We start from the raw sequence: 20309 nt of genomic DNA, 5'->3' as shown, positions 1-20309 counted from the left end.
ACCTACACAAATATTCTGTGAAAATGCTTCTTGTTAAGACATAAATTTATATACAATATAAACATACAGGGACTCTAGATTGTGCTTTTCTCAAATTTATATTGAATTTCTGTTGTAGTCATTAAAATTTGTAATATGTATTCCATAAATTATTTAAAGGACAGAAAAATGTTCTAAAAACACATCTTGTAACTTCATGCCTAGAGCACTCTTTTGTAGCTAACAAATTCACCTGAGAGGTAGGCAAATAAAAACGAAGCAAATTCACTGAAGGCTTGCTAACTGGCATACTAGAAAAGACTGTGGAAAAGTTTGGGAATGCCTACTCCCAAACCACTCATTGAACTCAACTAAATGAGCAGAAAAATCAACAATAGCACCTGTCAACCCTTGACAGCTCTAGCTGTCCCTGCAATGTTTGTTTCCCTCCACATTCATTCCAGGGCTGTCATTCCACAGTTAATAGACCATTTGCCCATGGATGGCATTCAGCCTCAGAGATGTTCCTTGAGTTGTACTCTGAAAAATCAAAATCCCACTGAGATTTGTAGTACAGCTAACTTTGTTTAGACATGAAAGCCTCAGCATGTTTATGGGAGGCAGCCCTATGCTCACCTATTCAGTTATGCATTTTCATGAACCTGGAAAAAACCCAGCTACTACATTATGGAATGTGTCTCTGCAAGGAAGAGTCAATAAATTCTTAATCACTTTAGCCTACACTTATTGAGCACTCACCATTAACAAAGAATGGTGTTAAAAGTTTTACCTGGGATAACTCTTTAAATCTTCAAAACAACCCTAACCACTAGGTACCCCAATTATCTCCATTGAACAATGAGGAAATTGAAGCCAGGGTAAGTTACATATCTTATCCGTCATCTCAGTGAGGGACAGCACAGCTGGTGTTCAAACATGGCAGCCTAGCCAAACTTGCATTCTGAATCTCTTCCTTATTCTACCTGAATCAGTCAGGTGGAGGCTGCTGTGATCCTCAGGTGAGGACATGACTACTGTGATCTTCAGGTGATAACATGGCCTTGGTTTTGTCTGATGAGAAAACAGATCTTATTTTGAGTATATGTACAAGAACAACTATCTACTGAGCACTTCCTATGAGCCAGACTGCACTGCCCTTTGACCACATCCCACTTATTTGTCATCAACACTCTAATATATATTATGATCCTCACTTCTGGTGAAGGAACAGATCTGAATCATTAAACAATGTATCCAAGGCCACACAGGTGAAATATTCATGTCTCAGTAGGACTCTAACAGCTATACTTCCTACTCTAAACTTCCCTTTCTTATTCCAAACACTCATTTTTTATGTGTTTCTGACACCTTATTTAGTGACCCATATTGAAAATAGTAATGCATTTGAAATACCGTTTTCCTCAAAGCTGACATCTACATGTTATTGTCACATAAGCTCTCAGGAGTCAGTAATTTCTCCCAGAGTGGTCAGTAATAAAACAAGTAAAAATGTCAATCTGAAATAGTTTATTGTCTACCTTTCAAAAATGAGAGCGAAGGGGAGGAAATCTTGGCAGTTGGGAGCTTGTCTACCTGACCAGGAGCTGTATGCTTCTTCTTTCAGCCCTTTGGGAGAGACTCCAGTGTGGTTTCCTTGACCAATAAAAGCTTTAAAATGTACCCTTCAATGTATGTTCCAGAAGGTAGTGCAATAAGGAAGCAAGTGGATTTTATTTTCTGGTTGCATAAGTGTTTTCTAGACTTGGAAGCAAATGGGAGAAATGCTTGTTTTTCATACACCTGGTATTTTTGGTCCCTATAAATAAAAAAAAAACTTCACAGAATGGTCAGGATCTGCATGTATTTTGGAAGTAGCATACAAGAAAGCAGATAGAGTGTTCTGAAAGCCAGGAGGAACAGAGGAAGATTATGTAGTCATTCACGGTGTTTGTAAGCAGCAGCCTGCTCTGCGTTGTATTAATAATGAACACTTTTCATTTTTAATCACTTTTTTTTTCTTACTGGCCATATTTGATTTTTTTTAGTGTTTCTAAGCCTGCTAGCATGTCTTTTACATGCATTTGCTCACAGGAATTTGATATGCTTGCTAGTATTATAATCCTCGTGTTATAGATGAAGAAAAGGAGATTTAAAGAGATTAAAGAATTTGCCCCAGTTTGTGAAGCTGAGAGATGAAAAGCCAAACATTGAATCCAGTCCATCACACTGCAGAACCCAGCAAGACCATGTGGCATTTAAGTCCCCCTCCTGTTGATGCCACAGGCTTGATTGAGGGCCTCTCCAACTTTTAAGTGAGATTTATAAATACCTGCTTGTTTTTGTGCAAAATATGCCTGTTTTCAACTGACAAGTGAGGAATGAACCACTAGATAATATAAAAGTAATTTCCATTAGACTTTTTAAAAAGTCATAAAGTTTACCATTTTACTTTTAACTGTACTAAGTATTAAGTAGTATTTGGCATATTCACATTGCTGTGTAACCATCACCCACATCCCCTGTAGTGAAACCATTTTTTCCTTCTGTGCATCCCATCTGCTCTTATGACCCTGGGGAAGGGTCCAAGTCAGTGCTGCTTGTGTGAGGGATGTTCCTGTCCTATAAGAAGAAGAGACAGCCAGCTTTCTGACACAGTGTGAAAAGGGGGAGGAAAGAGGGAGGAAGATGTCAGAGCCCATGTCCCTGTGCTCCAGTCCTTTTCAGAATCATATCTGGGTGTTAAGGGAAGCATGAGCACATGATTGGGTCAGAAAAGGCAGGCTGTTCTTATGGGATTCTTCCTATGAAGAGGACGTCCTTTATACTCTGTTCTCTAGGTCATGATAAGGGGGTATAGGACTTTGTAACCATCAGGGATAAGTTCCAATAAGGTCCCTCCAAAACCAGATGAAGCAGATGTCAGCACACACAGGTGCAGGCCTGGGCAAGGGTAGGCCAGCCATCCTACATCAGAGGTCAACAAGGACCAGGAGACAGTATGCAAATTGAGGCACACTTCCCAGTCACTCAAGCATACCCTCTGTGTGGACCCATGTGGGAGCAGAGATACAATATCTAAAAAACGTGCTTAAACCAGAATAGACTGATATGTCACTTATTTTATTTCCAAGGGGCATGTACTAATTCAGTATGTTCTACCTTCTCTCCGCTGATGCAAATAAGAAAGGACCTTCAGTGTTTTTTCTTTTGTGGAGATGCCTTCAGTCATGAGCAAGTCAACTACGATGACTTATTATTAACAATGAATTAATGTGAATTATAAAGTACACATTTGTTCCACCATTATTACCCACAACCAAGCATAAAATACAATCATCCAAAGGAAAATTTCATATTTTATTAGAGAATATATCTAAAATACATTTATTAATTTAGGGTATATTATCTGGATAGAAATATGCTCTGTACCACAACTATAATTATAACAATTTTTACAGATAATACCTCATTTATATTTCTGTAATTTAAAAGTCACTAAATTACAACAGAATTCATATTTAAGATAACTTTGCTATAACTATATAAGAATTTTAAAGTATCTCTTTCATACAACACCTGGAGTCAGGAACATTTATTTTGTCTGGTTTATGTTGCACAGAATTGTGAATATTTTACCTGATTTATATCACACAGCTTAATTTATCTTATGATATGGATTTGAGCTCCATCTACTTTGCTGTTTATTAAAAATGAAATTTTAGTGTGAGTGCTCATCATCCACATGTTGTGAGCAAAGTCAAGGTACCTTTTTCTGTCTCTTTAATTATATTCTCTGTTACAAAATGGCCACATCTGTAAGCAAATTACCTGTCACAGCAATTCTATCAAGCATGATATCTGGTCTAGCTCTTCCCACTTTAATAGTAAGCATATCAAGTGACATATGAAAGGTATAGAAAACCAGACACCAAAAGACCAGGGTCCAATTCACTCAGTAGATTTGTGCCTAGCTGCAGGGAAACCCCAAGACTTGCCATTGGACACTGGCCCTGGGAGCATCTCATTTGATGAATGCCCTGACCTGCCGGCCATGCAGAGGCTGCGATGGACGCCAGTTGTCCACCATGGGTTTTTCTGATTCCCCCTCCCCATTGAAGTTAAGCTGACGAAACTTCATCATCTAAAAGACACAATAAAAGATTTAAAAATTAAAAATGAAAGTTTTGCAACAGTAATGACTTAATTGTTGCATTACATCTTGAAATACATTCCCCCAAATATTTGCAGCACCATACATCCATGTTCACATTTAGTGTGATTCCCAGTAGATACATACATAATCATTTATAGATTATATACATATGATTTTATTTAAAAAATTTATTTCTATAAAATAGACACAAAATTGTTACTGTCATTTGGAAGGACGTTTTCAGTTAACTTTCTGTTTTCCTTTTGGTTTTATAATCAAAAACCTATATGATACCTCTAGGATGTGAAATAATAATAATTCTAGATGCAAATTAAAATTTTGTCTTCTGCCCCAGGGAAGATAAACTACAGCATGTGCACAGTTAGATAAAGTGATTCAGGATCTATATAAGCCCAGCAGTGGAAAGATATGCTGGTGTCTCTGCTTAAATATACAGAAACATGGGAATGAGTGGGCCCAAACTGGGAGTTCAGTTCTTGTCTTGATTGATTTTTATTCCCTTTTAAATTTGTTCCCTGGCCCCGTGAGGGACATAGGTATCTCTCAACCTATCTTCTACATTCTCGGAGGTTGTTTTGAAAAGTGATTCTTCCCTTTCCCTAAATGAGATTTGATCTAACTGAAGAAGGAGGTTAGGGGGCATGAGTTAATAGCCTTTTGCCTGATCGCTTTGGTTCAGTAATATTCCCACAGTCACCCCCATGAAGTCAACTTCAATCTAAGTTGATGATGGTGGCCTGCATCGGTACCACAGTGACTGCAACACATTAATCACTTGACCATCGAAGACCACCATACCATGTGAGGGAGGTAAGGTGTCTGTCCCAGTTGCTCCAACTACATGGACTGAGTTTTAATAGATACCTTTTCTCCAAGGCCTGACTCCCCTTCATTAAAATTCAGGAACACTTGGACATAAATGAAATAGCAGTAAGCTAAATGTGAGTGAGCAAAAAGCTGAGGATTATCCTGATACTGTATAACCTAGAGCATGAAATCTCATCGCCCTCGGCCTTTGTTTTCTCAGTGTTCACAAAAGAAGTATTTATTAGGTGATACACACTTTCCTCACCTAATCCTCACTTTTGCCCAATTCTATGGCCTAAGGTTATGATTGATAACAATGTTTAATTGCATGTTTATTTGTCCAGTTCTGTGCATACTAATTCCACAGCCAGAAGCATCAGGAGGATGACACCAGGTCGGTCTGACTCCACAACTCCTGTACCTTGACTGCACACACCTTATGGAGAAAACCGACCTGTTCACTGCTCACACTGATGGGCTCCCTAAGCACAATCCAGGTCACGCACTCCAGGAGAGGAGGGGTGGTCAGGGAGCCTGAATAGGTCCAGTAGTCCAAACTCGCAGGAAGGAGCCCTTGAGGGTCAAAGCCAGCGAAGGTGGCACTCTTACCCTGGCATAAAGCAAACATTCAGGTTAAAAGTGTCACGTGATTGAAATAAATAATAACCACAAAACTATTTTTAAGAGAGGTCCACATTCACCAGGAAACAAAACAAAAAGAGCTTAACAGAAGACATTTGACTTGGAAAAATAGATTTGCAGAGATAAGCATGAGAACCTGACTAATTTCACTTAGCCTAATGCCCTCAAGGACTATCGATGTTGTCACAAATGGTAAGATTTCATTCTTTTTATGGCTGAATTACATTTCACATCTTTATCTGTTCATTGATTGGTAGGCACTTAGGCTGTTTCCATGTCTTGGCTATTGTATTATAAAAAATGCTGCAGTGAACATGGGGGTGCAGGTATCTTTTTGAATTAGTGTTTTCACATCAGGTTTATTCTATATGATTCAAGAGGGTCAAACTAAAAGTAATAGGTGAGCATTTCAGAAGATAGAAGCTACTTCAATTTCAGTATGAGCTTCAAAGCAAAGGCTTCCACTGGTGATTGCAATATTCAATTTACACAGATGCCCAATGACCTCAACACAGATGTGGTATAGAAAGGGTTTAAATATGGGATGAATCAATTCAAGGAGGTCGCAGAATATAAATCTCCATGAATGGGGGACTTATTTGTCATCTTCACATTGTAGTGGATTGGCAAAAAAAATTCTTTTTTTCCCCTAAGATGACTCTAGTAGCACTTAGTTGTCTTTAACTTAATTTGAAATAATTTTGTTAGATTGTATTATGACAGCTGTCATATCAGTGTGTATTTTTAAAAATCATATCAACATCGGTGAATTTTTGTGTAGCCATTTGAACATTAAAGATGAAAGAGAATGCACAACATTTGCAGCATATTATGTTTCATTATTTCAAGAAAGGTAAAAACACAACAGATACAAAAAAGATTTCTTTAGTTAGTATATGAGGAGGTGCTATGACTGATTGAAAATGTCAAAAGTGGTTTGTGAAGTTTCATGCTGGAGATTTCTTGCTGGACAATGTTCTGCAGTCAGGTAGACCACGTGAAATTCATAGCAGTCAAATTGAGGCATTAAGTGAGAAAAATCATTGCTATACTACTCAGGAGACAGCTGACATACTTAAAATATGTAAATCAATAAAGTTATTGGTGAAAAATAAAAATGAGTTATTTATTTTATGAAAAAGACGAAATAAACTTTTTGGCCAATCTGATATTAAGTGATATTAAGAGTAAGCACTCAAGAAATAGCTGCTGTGTGAGTGATAGAGCAGATGATCTGTTAGTCTCTTTTCAATCATGAGTCTCTGACTCTTGTATATGGATGGTAGAATGAACAGAAGCAAGATTACATAAGTACAAGTCTAAAAATTAGACTAACATAAAGATCAACTCTTGGATAAATAAGAGTTAAATAAGTATATAAGCAACATTTAACCTTTATTAATCTCTCATCCAAACACCACTTGTAAAACTGAAACTATCCAATTTGAACAAAAGAATATTCCAGAACCAGTAGGTTATGGAAAACAGAAACCCTATTAGGAAGTGGCAGAAAATTTGACTGTACCTTTGTTTTAATGGAACCCAGTGCATCTATGACCTTCTGTAGGCCTGGTTTGGCATCACCAATCTATAGAAAGACACAAGGGACAAGATAGTGTTTCCAGGTGATACAATATCAGTTTGGATTTGGGCATTATAAAATTTCTCCAAATAGTAAACCAAAACCCTGCACTTGCTACATGGCACCTGTCAGTCTTAGTATGATTATACAGGCACCATGACCTTCCTACTAAAGCCGACAACCTCCCTGATTTCTTTGCTTCCAGTTCCCCTGAAACAACCCTCTCGGCAAAGTGTCTACAGTGCCTTCCAACTGCAAAGAAAGAACACTGGTCAAGTGTTCACCTTAATCTTCTGGGAGAATTTTACCTATGGCCCTCCCTCACTTTGAACATTCTCTCTCCCTTTGGCTTTCCTTCTGCCCTCCTGCCTTCTGAATCCCCCTTGACCCTTGTGTTCCCTTCATCATGTAATCAGCATCTTTCCTGCAGCCCGGAATACCTTACACTTTGTAGTTCCTCAGGGCTGCTTGCTTAGCAGCCATATCTTCCTCTTTGTGCCTTCCTTGGATGATTTCATACACACATAGCTTCTACCTTGACATAGTTCTGGGCCCATGACTCACCAGCCCAGACAGTTCTCCATTGACTTCACTGGTGTCTAGAGGGCAGCTCAACCTGTTTATCTACTGTAGCCTGACATTTTCCAATATGGAGCCACTTTCCTTCACCATTATAACACCTGGTTGGTCTTCATTTAGCATTGTGTGGGGTCCAAATGAGTAACTTCCTGATATGACGTGCCTCTGTGGTATGCAGACTTTTTGAGCTAAAGTTAACTTTAGCTGAAGACTCAAAACTTCTGCCCCTTTACCTTAATTACCCAGAAAAATTTAAACAAGAGGCCTTGTCCATAAGTGATTATCAGAGAAAACCCCTTTTGACATAGGCACGGAGTAGGACAAACTTCTTTTCATCCTACAATGACATTTTGAAGCCCCCAGGGCACCTTACCTCATCCATTGCTCAGGGTGTTTTATATACCCATGTTCTCTTTCTGTCTCTGAACTGCACCAGCCTGTGGGTCTCTGACTCTTTTATGTATATAGGGTTCCCATACATATTATACATTAAATTTGGTTATTTTCTCTTGTCTCATGTATATCTGATTATCAGACCAGCCAGAAGAGCCTTGGGGGTAAAGGAAAGTTTATTCCTCTCCCACAATTATCTATCATAAAACAGCACTATCTAGCTTAAGTTTGAATTAAAAAAAAACAGTATACGTGAATAGTATGCCTCTTCCTCATTTCACCATTGACAGGTATAGATCTTCACATTTACATCTAAATAGTACCCAATAAACATCCCTCAAGTTGTCTTCTGTTCCATTTTCACCCCTACTGGCATATATGCAATAAGCCTGAAAATATTTTAGAGTCAATGGCATTTCCTAGGCTCTCGGTAGAATGTCCTATTTGCTAGAAATTTCTCATCTGGTTACTCTTTTCTGAAAACAGTGGGGAAAAGAATTGGGCCATCCACTAACCTTCAAAAAAACACCCAAAACAGCCAGTCCATCAGGTTGTTTCACAGCTTTTCCGAAATCCCCATACGTGGTATTCCAATGAACCAAGTGAAGCTGCCACAGGGACAAACCACAAGCAGTGATGATGTATAGAAGAAGAGATACAAACTGTCCCCAGTGGGCTCTTTTCATAGCTAAAGGTCCCAAAAAAGTAGGCAATTTTAAATATAAACCTTTCTCTCATTTTATTTCTAATTACCCACTATTTAGCAAGTGATTTTATCAACAAGGAGCTGCATATTCTGAGGGAGGACACAATTCTGGTTCTAAATTCATATGAAAACAAGGTCCTCCCACTTAAATTCATTCACTCTGTACAAACACTGTCCTTGGAAGTAGTAAAGTTTTTACAGTGTGACTTGTAACATCACAAAAAAGGCCGATGATAAGCAAATGTAAAGGTCTTTTGTTAAAGAAGTGGTTCCCGTGGTTTGAGTCAAACTTACAAAATTAAGATTTTGAAGTTAATGCTAATGTCACTTTGCATTTTTCCCAGAAAGAAAATAAACATATATTACCTCTGCAGCATACTTCTTTTTATCCACAGTGTGCTCAGAGCCATGCCCATCAGATGAACCCCAGTGAAAGTGGAACTGAACCAGTCTGTAGGTGTCAGTGAGGGGTCCTCCCTTCAGCACTGAAATATAAAAATACAAATATGTATATATACATGCGTATATACACACATACTCATACATGTGCTCATGAAAAAACAACTATAAAATTACATTTAAGTCCCATTTTATTGTACATACTACATTTATGCCTGTAGCAACATTTTCAATCTGAAAATGAAATCCAGACTCAAACAAAATCTTTTCAACTGTTTTTTTTCCTCCCATGTTTTGCTTAAAGGATGAATGCTTTTCTCGTCTGTTTTCTGAGCACAGTGACACTTCTCTTCTGGGTTTGCTTTGGGATCACATGTTCAGGGTCAGAGAGCAGAAATTTAAAGGGAACTAATAACTCCTCTTTTGAGTCACAGAGGAAATAAGTTTCCAGGCATTGCTGGCCAGAGGCAGTCTCCTGCACACTCATACAAACATGGGAACGTCTCTCGTCTGTGCCTGAGGACTGTCTTACAGAGGCTCAGCTAACTGCTCATACCAGTCCTACATGCCAGAATTTCTGAAATATAAGCATTCTTGATCTTAAGCCTGTATAATCTAATTTTCCTCACACAGGCTTTCCAAATTATTTAGTAGCAGTGATAATCCAAGTTCAAAACTTACTGACTAGCTTTGTCCTCTTAAAAATTTTTATGTATCCTCTCTAACTTTAACTTCCTCATCTGTTTAAATGGGTACAACCAATTGTTGATTACTACACTAAGTACTGATCACCTACTATATGTAATGTGAGGTGCTCTATTACCTCCAACAACTTCAAATTCTAACTTTAATAACTATTTCATGGTACCACTATTCTGATATCAACAGAATTTTGTTACAGCAAAATCTGTACTAGAAATTATATTGTTAGACCTTAGTCTATCTGTAGATAATTAACTACTTGTGTCTTAAGGGAAGATTAAAATAGTAAGAAATCATTGCTTCCCCATCCCCTACAAGACACTTTTTATCTGAATTATATGTATTAATGGAATTTAACCAGTATATATATTTATATATTTTTAAACCTCACTTGAAGATATGTTTTATTGCTTTTAGAGAGAGAAGAGAAGAAGGGGGAAGAGAGAGAGAAAGAAACATCAATGTGAGAGAGACATTGATGGGTTGCCTCCTGTATGAACCTGGACCAAGGATCAAATTCCCATCCTAGGTATGTGCCCTGACTGGGAATCAAATCTGCAATCTTTTGGTGTACAGGACAATGCTCCAACCAAATGAGCCACCTGACCAGGGTTTAACCATTATATTTTAAAACTTTTAAAATTAGTTTAATTCTACTACTTCAATTTTATTTTCTTTTTTTTTTTCAGAAATGGGACTAAAACATCCTTTCCCATAAGGGTACTTTATTAGCTTTGATTTATAATTCATAAAATATTAAGTCAAAACTTACTCTGGCTTTGCAAAACAAAGGGACAAAGTCTGGCCATACAACAAAGTTTGCTGGCTTCACTTGACCTAAGTGTGCTCACAAGGTAGCAACATACACTCATCTATTCACAGCAAAGATAAAGCTGATGCAAGATATTTAAGTGGAGAGTCTTTCTGTGGTTCCTGATACAATCTCTGGCTGCCAGCTCTGCCTTTCAATGGGGCAGAAGAAAAGAAAGAATAAAAATTTAAAAAGAACCAAATTATAAGGTGTTATTTTACAGATCTGTTAAGAAACATGAATTTGCAAGTATTCTGATAAAATCACACCTCTTCAAACTTAAAAACAATTAATTGTAAAAGTTTTTTTAAGCACATAATTCTGTAAGGAAAGAATTAGCTTTATTAACCCAAATAGGCTTTTTTCAAAAATGAGAGAATTCCTATTTTTTTGAGATAAACCCTTAAAACAAAATATTTGCTTATGAAATAAATTGATGTTGAAATTAACTCCTTTGTAACTTTTTAAAGCTACTAACTGGCTAGCTGATCAAAAAATTCATTTGTAATGTCATTAATTCTACCGAGTGGCAGAATAAGTTAAATAAAATTAAAATAAGCATCTGAGATAACTGATCTTTGTAAATGTATCTCCTTTCTGCAAAGAACCATAGAATCTTAAAATTTAAAGATAGTAAGGCTTAACGCTATTTCTTATCCATTCCCTTGCAGATCTTAAGAGTCTATCCTAATTATTTTAGAGAACATTTAGAATTAGGCAAGTATATATGAGCTTTCATTAAATAAGACTTACTAATACTATAAGAAAAGAAAATAGAAAAGAAGCTCTCTGGGTTCAGTGATTATCAGTGTTAATCTGTTACTACCAGATGCCTGTTTTAGCTCCTAGTAAAATAAAACTATGTTGCTATGTAAATTGGAAGCCTATTGTAATTAGAAAAGATTATTAAGTTGTTAAAGTGTATTGTTATCAAAAGCAGCATTTCTGGTCATCTTCAACTAGTTGGTTATTCTCAAAAATTCTTAGCCTGAATTCTAGTTGATGAAGTCCCTCAAAATCATTGTTATAATAATGTTTCCATAAATTATAATAAAGGTAGCATATATCTTTTTATTTGGGAAACAGAAAAGACAACATTTGGCTGAATGACATAAAGTTGATGCTGTATTCCGGATCTACTTATTTACTTACCTATTTTGATTGCCATATGTCACTGTCCAAACTCTCCCAACTTAAAATAAAACTTGCTTTTCTAATGCAAAAATAATTTTTTAAAAATAGAAGAAGTTACTAACTGCATAGTTTTCTCTTTCTAAAATTTAGACATGTAGTGGGGCTCTGATGAGCCATCAGTTCACTGTATCACAGACATGTATTCCATGAGGAATGGACAAATAGGTGTGGGTTTTCTGTTGAACTTAAATCCAAATCTCAACACCAAGAGCTGCAGTTGGTTTGAATTTTCATAATCTGCCATGAGTTGTACCAACTAAATATGTAACACAAAACAAGTACCAAGTATATTATACACTAATCTATCTTCCTATATAGTTTACATGGAAAAATTATGTGAAGTATATGTTATTTGTGAAAATTAAGACATTCACAACAGTCATCTGAGACAAATCAGTCCAACTATACAAATTAAAAATAGAAAATTTAACATTTTTGAATTTTTTCTTCCTATTCACTTTATTACTACTGAATATAAAATGCATCTAAACGACAAACTCTCAGACCTAGTGGATGTCAATAATCTCTCTTCTAGATTCTCTTCTTGAATCTCTCCTAGATTCAAAGCACAAATAAACTAACCCAGTAATCTTTGGCTCAAAGTTAAAATTTAAGGGGTTTCCTATTAATGAAGTAAATAAACAAGTCTACTAAAAACAGAACAGTTCTGGCAGATGAACAATTCCTTCTCTATGAATAATTGGAAAATTACTAAATCATGTATTCCTCTTTTGCTTTCTCAGCAGTAATCCATAACCCTTGACCTACCTACTAATGTTATGAAAATGAATGTCAATATCAACAAAACTGAGAAAAAGATGCCCACATTCCATTTCTTTTCTCCTTTTTTTTGTGAAAAGAACTAAAAGAAAGGAACTCTCTATTCAAAAGTTATACAGGTTCAGAGTAACGGAGGAATGTCGCCATTAAAATCCCCAAGTCCCTTTAAAACAACTACAAACACACACAAACAATCCTGCCTTCCCCCATTTTGCCCAACCAGGCCAGTCAGGGGTACTGTGTCTCCGGAAAAAGAAAGAGAAGTCTGTAGCTAGCCTAGACTCCTGGTTCCTCCCAGTAATCCATGCTCAGCTGGCTAGGCCTCCTGCAGTCCCCAGCACCATCAGCTATGTTCCTGCGATCTCCGGTTCTTAAGCCAAAACTACATAGCACCTTCTCAGGGCCCACCAGGGAAAATCCCTTCACCCCTTATGATTGAATACAGTGGTGGTCAATTTTGCAGGTAGGGTCGTGCTCACACCATGAACAGTTTGCATAGCAAGCCCTTCCATTTGTTGTGGTTATGTTTCCTTTTCAACTAAGATTGTTTGTGGAAGGAAAGTTTTAAAGCTTCAAAAGCAAGTCCCTGAGAGCCCTGGCTGGCATAGTTCAGTGGAATGAACGCGGGCTGCGAACCAAAGTGTTGCAGGTTCAATTCCCAGTCAGGGTACATGCCTGGGTTGCAGGCCATGACCCCCAGCAACCGCACATTGATGTTTCTCTCTCTCTCTCTCTCTATCTCTAAAAATAAATAAATAAAATCTTAAAAAAAAAGCAAGTTCCTGAAAAGCAAGCAGGAGTCTGGTTGGAAGATCCAGCATATTATCCAGACCATGGTCTGCTTATTCTGACCATAGAGAACTCAGCTGTCTTCTTTCTTCTTTCTTGAATAAGATAAACAGATAAAAATATTCCAACTTCTAAAAAGAGCAAATGATGGGAGTTGTGTATAGGTTAGCCAATAATTCAGGCATTGACTTTTCAAGGATATTTGCTTCTAACTTTGCAATAAAACAAGAGAGTTTTAAACTCATTAGCAAATGTTAATAAGTTAGTAGGAATTTGTAATTGTAACTACTATTCTTTTCTCTCAGATAAAGCCAGTAATAAAAGATCTCAAGCAGGGAAAGTAATTTTTAATAATTAAAAAGAAACCCTAACAGAGTTAATGATTTTTCATTAATTTAAGGTGGTTTATTTTTAAAGGAATTTAGAAGGTTGATGAGAGCTTTAACCCAAGCTTCCAGTTTCACACTATTAACTAACTCCACATGTACAAAGAATTCCTCAAGCTTATACACAGCAATAAATTCTGCTAGCCCATTCCCCGATTCCCAAATATTTAAGTCTGGTTACCAAATATTTGGCAACATTTAGGATACATTTGAAAATCTGAATCTATGAGAAGTTCTAGAAGGCTGAAATTTCATTGAGGGGGGAGAAAAGGAAATGAATTTAAGAATTTAAAAGTACAAAATAAGTGACAAAGAATATAAAAAATGTTAACACAAGCCCTGGCTGGTGTAGCTCAGTGGATTGAGCGTGGGCTTGAGAACCAAAGTGTCGCAGGTTCGATTCCCAGCCAGGGTACATTCCTGGGTTGCAGGCCATAACCCCCAGCAACCGCACATTGATGTTTCTCTCTCTCTCTCTCTCCCTCCCTTCTCTCTCCAAAAATAAATAAACAAAATCTTTAAAAAAATGTTAACACCATAACAATAACTCCTAACAAAAAGAGGTGTTAAACTGTCGATTTAAAAATTTGAGTGACCAAACTGATAAATTATTTTGAGACTTAAGTGTACAGAAAAGCGTATCATTTTTTTGAAACATGGTATGTACATGCTAAATGCTAATTATGGTTATTGCCAAAGGTTTTTATTCTATTTCTATTTCTAGGTGATTGTCATGTAGTCTCACTCCAACAAACTGGGAAGGAGGTGATGAGCAGGTTTCTTACACTCTGGTGTCTGTTTCTTCATGTTTATTTTAAGTGCTAACCTGAGACTAGAATCTTTAAAAAAAAGTGCAAAGTGGGTTTTTTTTGCATGGTATGATTGCTTTGGTTTTGCTTTTTAATTTTGTAGATGAATTTTTCTGTAACATCAATGTTTAATTCATTCAGCATTCTAGGAAAATACTGCTTCCCTGTTTAACCAAAACAACTGAAGATGTTGCAGTGTTTGGTCAGAGTTACAAAGGAGTCTTTCACATATAAAGAGAGCAGGACTTCCTGCCTTCCACTTGTTCCTTTCAACAGCATCCTTGCCTGTCCAGAGCAGGTACTGTGCTCTTGCAAGTCCCCCGTCCTACCTATTTCCTTCACCCGGAGTCTCCTCCAAGTCTTAGCATAAGCTTTACTTACCCTGGAAAGTCTTTTCTGACTGACTCAGGCCAGCTCTCAAGACTTCTTATGTTTCCATAGTCCCTGCAGTACTTCCTTATTGCACTTATCAAAGTGACTGTCAGAGCCTATTACTTCCCCATCCTGCTAGGTTAGGCACCTTGGCATGGGCTCTGGATACATGGCAGAGACCAGACAGGGCCTCCATCCTGCTCTCAGGGTGTCTGGCTGACCTTGCATTTCATTGTGTTAATAAGAAGTTTTAAAATAAGAATTAAGTGAAGCATGCATGCATCTCTAAAGATGTGGGTTTGAGCCCCTACCTAAATCACTTGATTTTCATGTTTTACAATCTGAACTCTGCCACCACTTTAATAATATGTGTTACTCAAAAGAGAAGTAGAAAGTTCTAATTAGTTACTGGTTGTGTAGAAATCCACTGGAACTTGATAGATTCATGGTAAGATATATAACTATATAGCAGTCATATATGAAATCAGTACATGCTTTAATAATAAATGGGACATTCAGAAACATTGAAAAATGAAATTTTAAAACACCATCAAGTGATGGGAGATAATCTTAGAGCTCATTAAAAACTCTTTCCTCTGTGGTGGACACTACTATTACTCCAATTTTCACAGGTAAGAACACGAAAACTTAAGTCAGGTTACTGCCATTCTCAGGGCCACTGGCCTAGTTAGTGGCAGAGCTAGAACTTGAACCTAGGTTTGTCTGACCCCAGTCTAGGCTCACAGTTGCCAGACTTAAATGCTGCAAAATACTTTCCAAAAATACATATTACTAAAACAGTTTATTTCTGTTCCATTTGTTTTCTCATTGTTCAAGAAAAAAAGACTTCAAACATTCAGCTGACATTTAATTTTATATTGTATTCTATGTAGCATCCATTGAGGTATGTAATTGGTACACTCACTGAAAATAAAGATTTCATTGGCAACACTGAATGTACATTGTGTCTTTTTTTTTAAATAACAGCTGACAACTATAGACTAAAGGAGCTGACTTCTTTTGGTTTTTAAATAACTAAACATAAAGGTTTATAGTATCCTTTCTATATGTATGAAACTACCAAGACATTTGGCTTTATCCTATTATAATCTAAACATATTGTGTTCTTTCATAAAGGAAAGAAGTTGTTTCCCTTACATTTAATTTAATCATCAGAGTATTGTTTCTTTAATCATCAGGAGGCATGCTTGGGAAAGCAATACAGCAGAAATCCCAAAGGAGTATCTCCTGTGAACACCGTCCACTGAATCTAATACTCAAAATTTAGTAAATCACGATACTATGACAGAATGTGAGTGTCTGTGTGCACATGTGCACATGTGCATGAGTGTGTATACTGGGTGAGGTGACCCAGGGCACAGGTTAAAAACATTTCTCATATTATTTCTGTATTATCATCCATAAAATTGTCTTGCAAAATCACTATTTTAGAAAACCAACTGTCAAAAAATGTTTAAAAGGGAAAGGGATAGGGAAGAAGAATTTTTTTCAAAACTGTACTGAATACATTGGATAGGTACTAAAAAGGAACTGTCACTTTGACTATAATGGCTATGATTACATTTGTGTATTAGTACTATAGGTCATTACTGCACAGTTTTGACAGAACTATAAATTACTTTTTCTCATTTTCTCCCAACACTCCCCCCTCTCCCAACACCAAACCTCATAAGTTTACAGTAACATTCAAAGACTTTCAGAGGGCAGCATCTGGGAAAATAGGGTGCTGGCAATAAAATCAACCAGTGGGCAAAGAAGGCCACTACTATGTCTGAATAGGGGTGTTCTATTTCTAAACAAGAAAAAAAAATCTTTCAATGGGCGTCCCATAAACTGCTCATTACAAACAAATTATGGAAATTGGTTTTGTCACTAATGGGCCAAGTATATCCACCAACTCTAAACCTTCTTCATCTGTGCAATGAATTTCTGGGTAGATACCAAGATATACTTGCCACCTTTATCAAACCAGCCCAAAGGCCAGAAAATACATAGAAATATTGTTTCCAAGAATTTTGGTGTTTTAAATTGTCAGGTTTTCATCACTCTCCTCACTGTTACCTTGAAGATCACATTCAAATGTAATTTTTATTGGATAGGCATCCATTCTGGAAAACATTTTAGACAGAATCTTAACAGCTCTAATTTTGCCAAACTCATTATTGCTGGTCTTTCTTGCCAGGGGACCTTGCCTTTTGAGACTTTTCAGAGGCATATCCCTGTTTCTCAGTGCCTAGATTTCAGAGAGAAACAGCCCAAGGTCACTTCAAGGTCATCAGCCTGACCCTCTCAGCCTGGCACCTGTGATGGTTCCCAGAGTGGCTCTTCCAGGGCTGAGAAGCAGTCCCCCATTCATCTGGGAAAACAAGTTCTGAATAAAAGGCACTAGTTATTTTTTTTAAAACACTAACCTGCTTTGTCCTGGGAGTCATCAAACTCCACGTTAAAAGCATGACCATTGTTGATGATTCTCCTAGATGTCGCCCCCTCGTAGGAAACACACAAAGGCTTCAGCTCTGGATCATGAAGGGCTGCTTTGGTGTCTATATCAATAGGGGACTGGCGGTTGCCCTTGGCAATGGGAAAGTCCTTGTACCAGTGCTCAGGTCCTAGGTTGAGAAGGGACAGAAGGAATGTGTGAGCCCCCAGTGTGGGGACAGGCACACCCACACTCCTAAGAAGGGCAATAGAGCTCAGTTCTCAGTTTGGCGGTACCACTGAGCTGAGTATAACCTCTGGGACAACACTGTGCCTCCGTTTCCCCATTTCTATTATGGATTAATAATATCTTCTTCTACCTGTAGAGAGACTGTTGTGAGAATGGGCATCCGTGCGTGGAAAGCTTTAAGAACAGTGAGAGCCATGCAACTATTAGCTATGTTCACACTTTTTTCACTGAAATGCAGCAATGGGCAGGCCAATCTGGTGGCTGGAATTTAGGACATGTGAGCTCACTTCAAACACCCAGCAGGCCCGAACTGCAATCCTTCTGACCTGGTGCTTGGCTCAGGCCTGGCGCTCCCTTAACAGCCATGATCCCCACGGCCTGGAAAGCTCCAAACTCCCAAAGACGCATCTTGTTTCGTCTACTGGCTCACAGAAACCAGGTCCGTGGCTGGTAAAATCCAGATCCTGGTGATCCGCTAACATTAGGGTACAGAGATAAAGGGTGAATTCAGATCAGCGCAATGGGTTCTAACCGGCCCCCGAAATCCCCGGGACAGGTGGTGGCCAGAGTTTTAGCTACAGGTAGCGCTGAGGATGGGGGTTGGGGGTGAGTAGGTATTAGGTCAGGGGGACGAGGAGTCCCTAATTTCTCTGTCATCAACGCCTAACATTTTCAGTTTTTCCTTTCCTCGCTTTTCTTAGGTCCAGGTAGGACAGTACCCGGATCGCGACCCAGGAGAGACTGTCTTAGGGTCTCGCGCTGAGATTGCACCCCCCCCCCCCTTCCGCCTGCGCCCTGAGCACGTCGAATGCAGGGATAATGAACATAGGGCCGAACTGGGGCAGTGGGCACCCGTGCACGGGGCTCAGGCTGGGACTTGGACACAGGGCACCCCGCGCCGGGGCACCTGGGCAGCGAGATCTTCCGTCCACGGCCAGGGCAGTTGCAGGGCCTGGCCGGCATCTCGTGTACTCACCGTTGTCGGGGCCGTATCCCCAGTGGTGGGACATGGTGGTGTGGCGGGGCGGGCACAGCAGGAGTTGGAGCGGGTCCAGCGGTAGCTGCTAGAGGCCGGCACTAAGTGTTCGCGGTAGCGCCGTAACTGACTTTTATAGGCTCCCGCCAACTTTGTGCTGGGGGATGTCCGGGGAGGGGTCCCGGGAGGACCTGGCGGCGGGGAGGTGAGGGCGGAGGTGCAGTTCCGGCGCACAGGGCGGGCCGGGCGGGCGGGGACAGTGCCCTTTGGCGGACAGTGCGCCCGCTGCGCTGGACTCACTTCTCCCCTGGCCGCACCCGGGTCTTTGGGCAGCACGACCTCGGCGCTCAGGGTCCTGCAGGGCTGCGGGGCGCCTACGCTCACCCTCCCTCCCGGGCACAGAGTCTGGTGGCGGTGCCCACTGTGCGACCCCGGGCCCCGCGCCTTCCCACCCTGGCCCATTGTGACTGTATCCCTGGCCACGAGCCCAGTGGACCCCACCCGCACCGGGGTCTCAGCCTCGAGGGCCACCCTCTTTGTCCCCACTTCAGCTGGTAACCTCGTTCCGGAGCTGTGACCTTGGGACAAACAGGGATACAGTCCCGGAGTCTAGATGCTGAGAGCCCCGCGCCCCCCGCTGGCCAGCTGCGAAATGAAGCCCAGGAAGGCCGTGGGGGGGGATGGACACCCACATGTCAGGGCTGTGAATACACTGGTCTGTATGGCAGCCCTAGCAAACACACTGAGCGTTGTTAGGGGTTCCTACCACCCTCCCGCCTTACTGCCAGAGACAGCACTAATTCCATGTCCAACAAGCAGATGAAGTTATCTGCTCTTGGTAAATTGTTTTTCAGACTTTTAACTATGTAGTTTTTAAAGGTGTGTGTTTTTTCACGTTAGCTAGTAACATTTAAACCTTCTATAATTAATTAAATCCACTGAGTTTTTAAGAGAAGTTGAAGAACTGAAACATTGTTACCAAGTTTCAAGCTTAACCAGAACAAGAATGGAAAGATGAATGGAAAAATGACACTAGAAAAAAATGAAACATACATTTAAAATATTTTATGTTCCATGAAGCTTCCAAATGTGGCACCAAGAAATAGTGCCTCATTTAATAAGAAGGAAAGTCCACCTGGTCTTAGAGCCTGATTCTCAACTGGGGGCAGTTTTGCCCCACAGAGAATGTTGATAATGTCTGGAGACATTTTGATGTCACATCTAGGGGTGTGTGTACTGCTGGTCCAGGGTGCTGCTAAACACCCAACAATGCACAGGACAGTCCCTCAGACAAAGTATTCAATCCAAAATCATGACACCAAGATCGAAACTCCATTTAAGAATATTGATCTATAAGGATGCCTTTGTAAAAGGTCTGAAAAAGTTACCTATGTGTCAGGTCACATGTGAGCCTTAAGACACACTACTTTTCCCAGAGTATGCCCTCAGGCATCTTTTGTTGGTTGAATTCAATAGAAAAGCATAAAATGGCACCTCTGCATTTTAAGACTGCCATCTATACCACTGTGTTTGTGCACAC

At 39.3% G+C, this 20309-nt stretch overlaps 1 protein-coding gene across 3 annotated transcripts; it reads right to left on the bottom strand.

Annotated features, from left to right (window-relative positions):
- Positions 1-3317: 3317 nt before the first annotated feature.
- Positions 3318-18940, bottom strand: CA2 (carbonic anhydrase 2). 3 transcript variants are annotated; one of them, XM_045849469.1, is made up of 7 exons: positions 18770-18940; positions 17537-17734; positions 9229-9347; positions 8672-8764; positions 7128-7190; positions 5415-5570; positions 3318-4120 (listed from the first exon to the last, which is right to left on the bottom strand). In XM_045849469.1, the coding sequence occupies exons 1-7, from the start codon at positions 18801-18803 to the stop codon at positions 4001-4003; spliced, it is 783 nt and encodes a 260-aa protein (XP_045705425.1). In that variant the 5' UTR covers positions 18804-18940; the 3' UTR covers positions 3318-4000. The 3 variants fall into 3 exon arrangements, with proteins under 3 accessions (XP_045705425.1, XP_045705424.1, XP_045705426.1); XM_045849468.1 differs by lacking the exon at positions 18770-18940 and adding an exon at positions 18120-18268; XM_045849470.1 differs by lacking the exon at positions 17537-17734.
- Between the last annotated feature and the right edge of the window lie 1369 nt (positions 18941-20309).

Source organism: Phyllostomus hastatus, unplaced genomic scaffold (assembly GCF_019186645.2).
Source record: "Phyllostomus hastatus isolate PE091 unplaced genomic scaffold, TTU_PhHast_1.1 phas_contig_65, whole genome shotgun sequence".
NCBI classification, from domain to species: domain Eukaryota; kingdom Metazoa; phylum Chordata; class Mammalia; order Chiroptera; family Phyllostomidae; genus Phyllostomus; species Phyllostomus hastatus.
The sequence above is the reverse complement of the archived record's forward strand: the minus strand, read 5'-3'. Positions and strand labels throughout refer to the sequence as shown.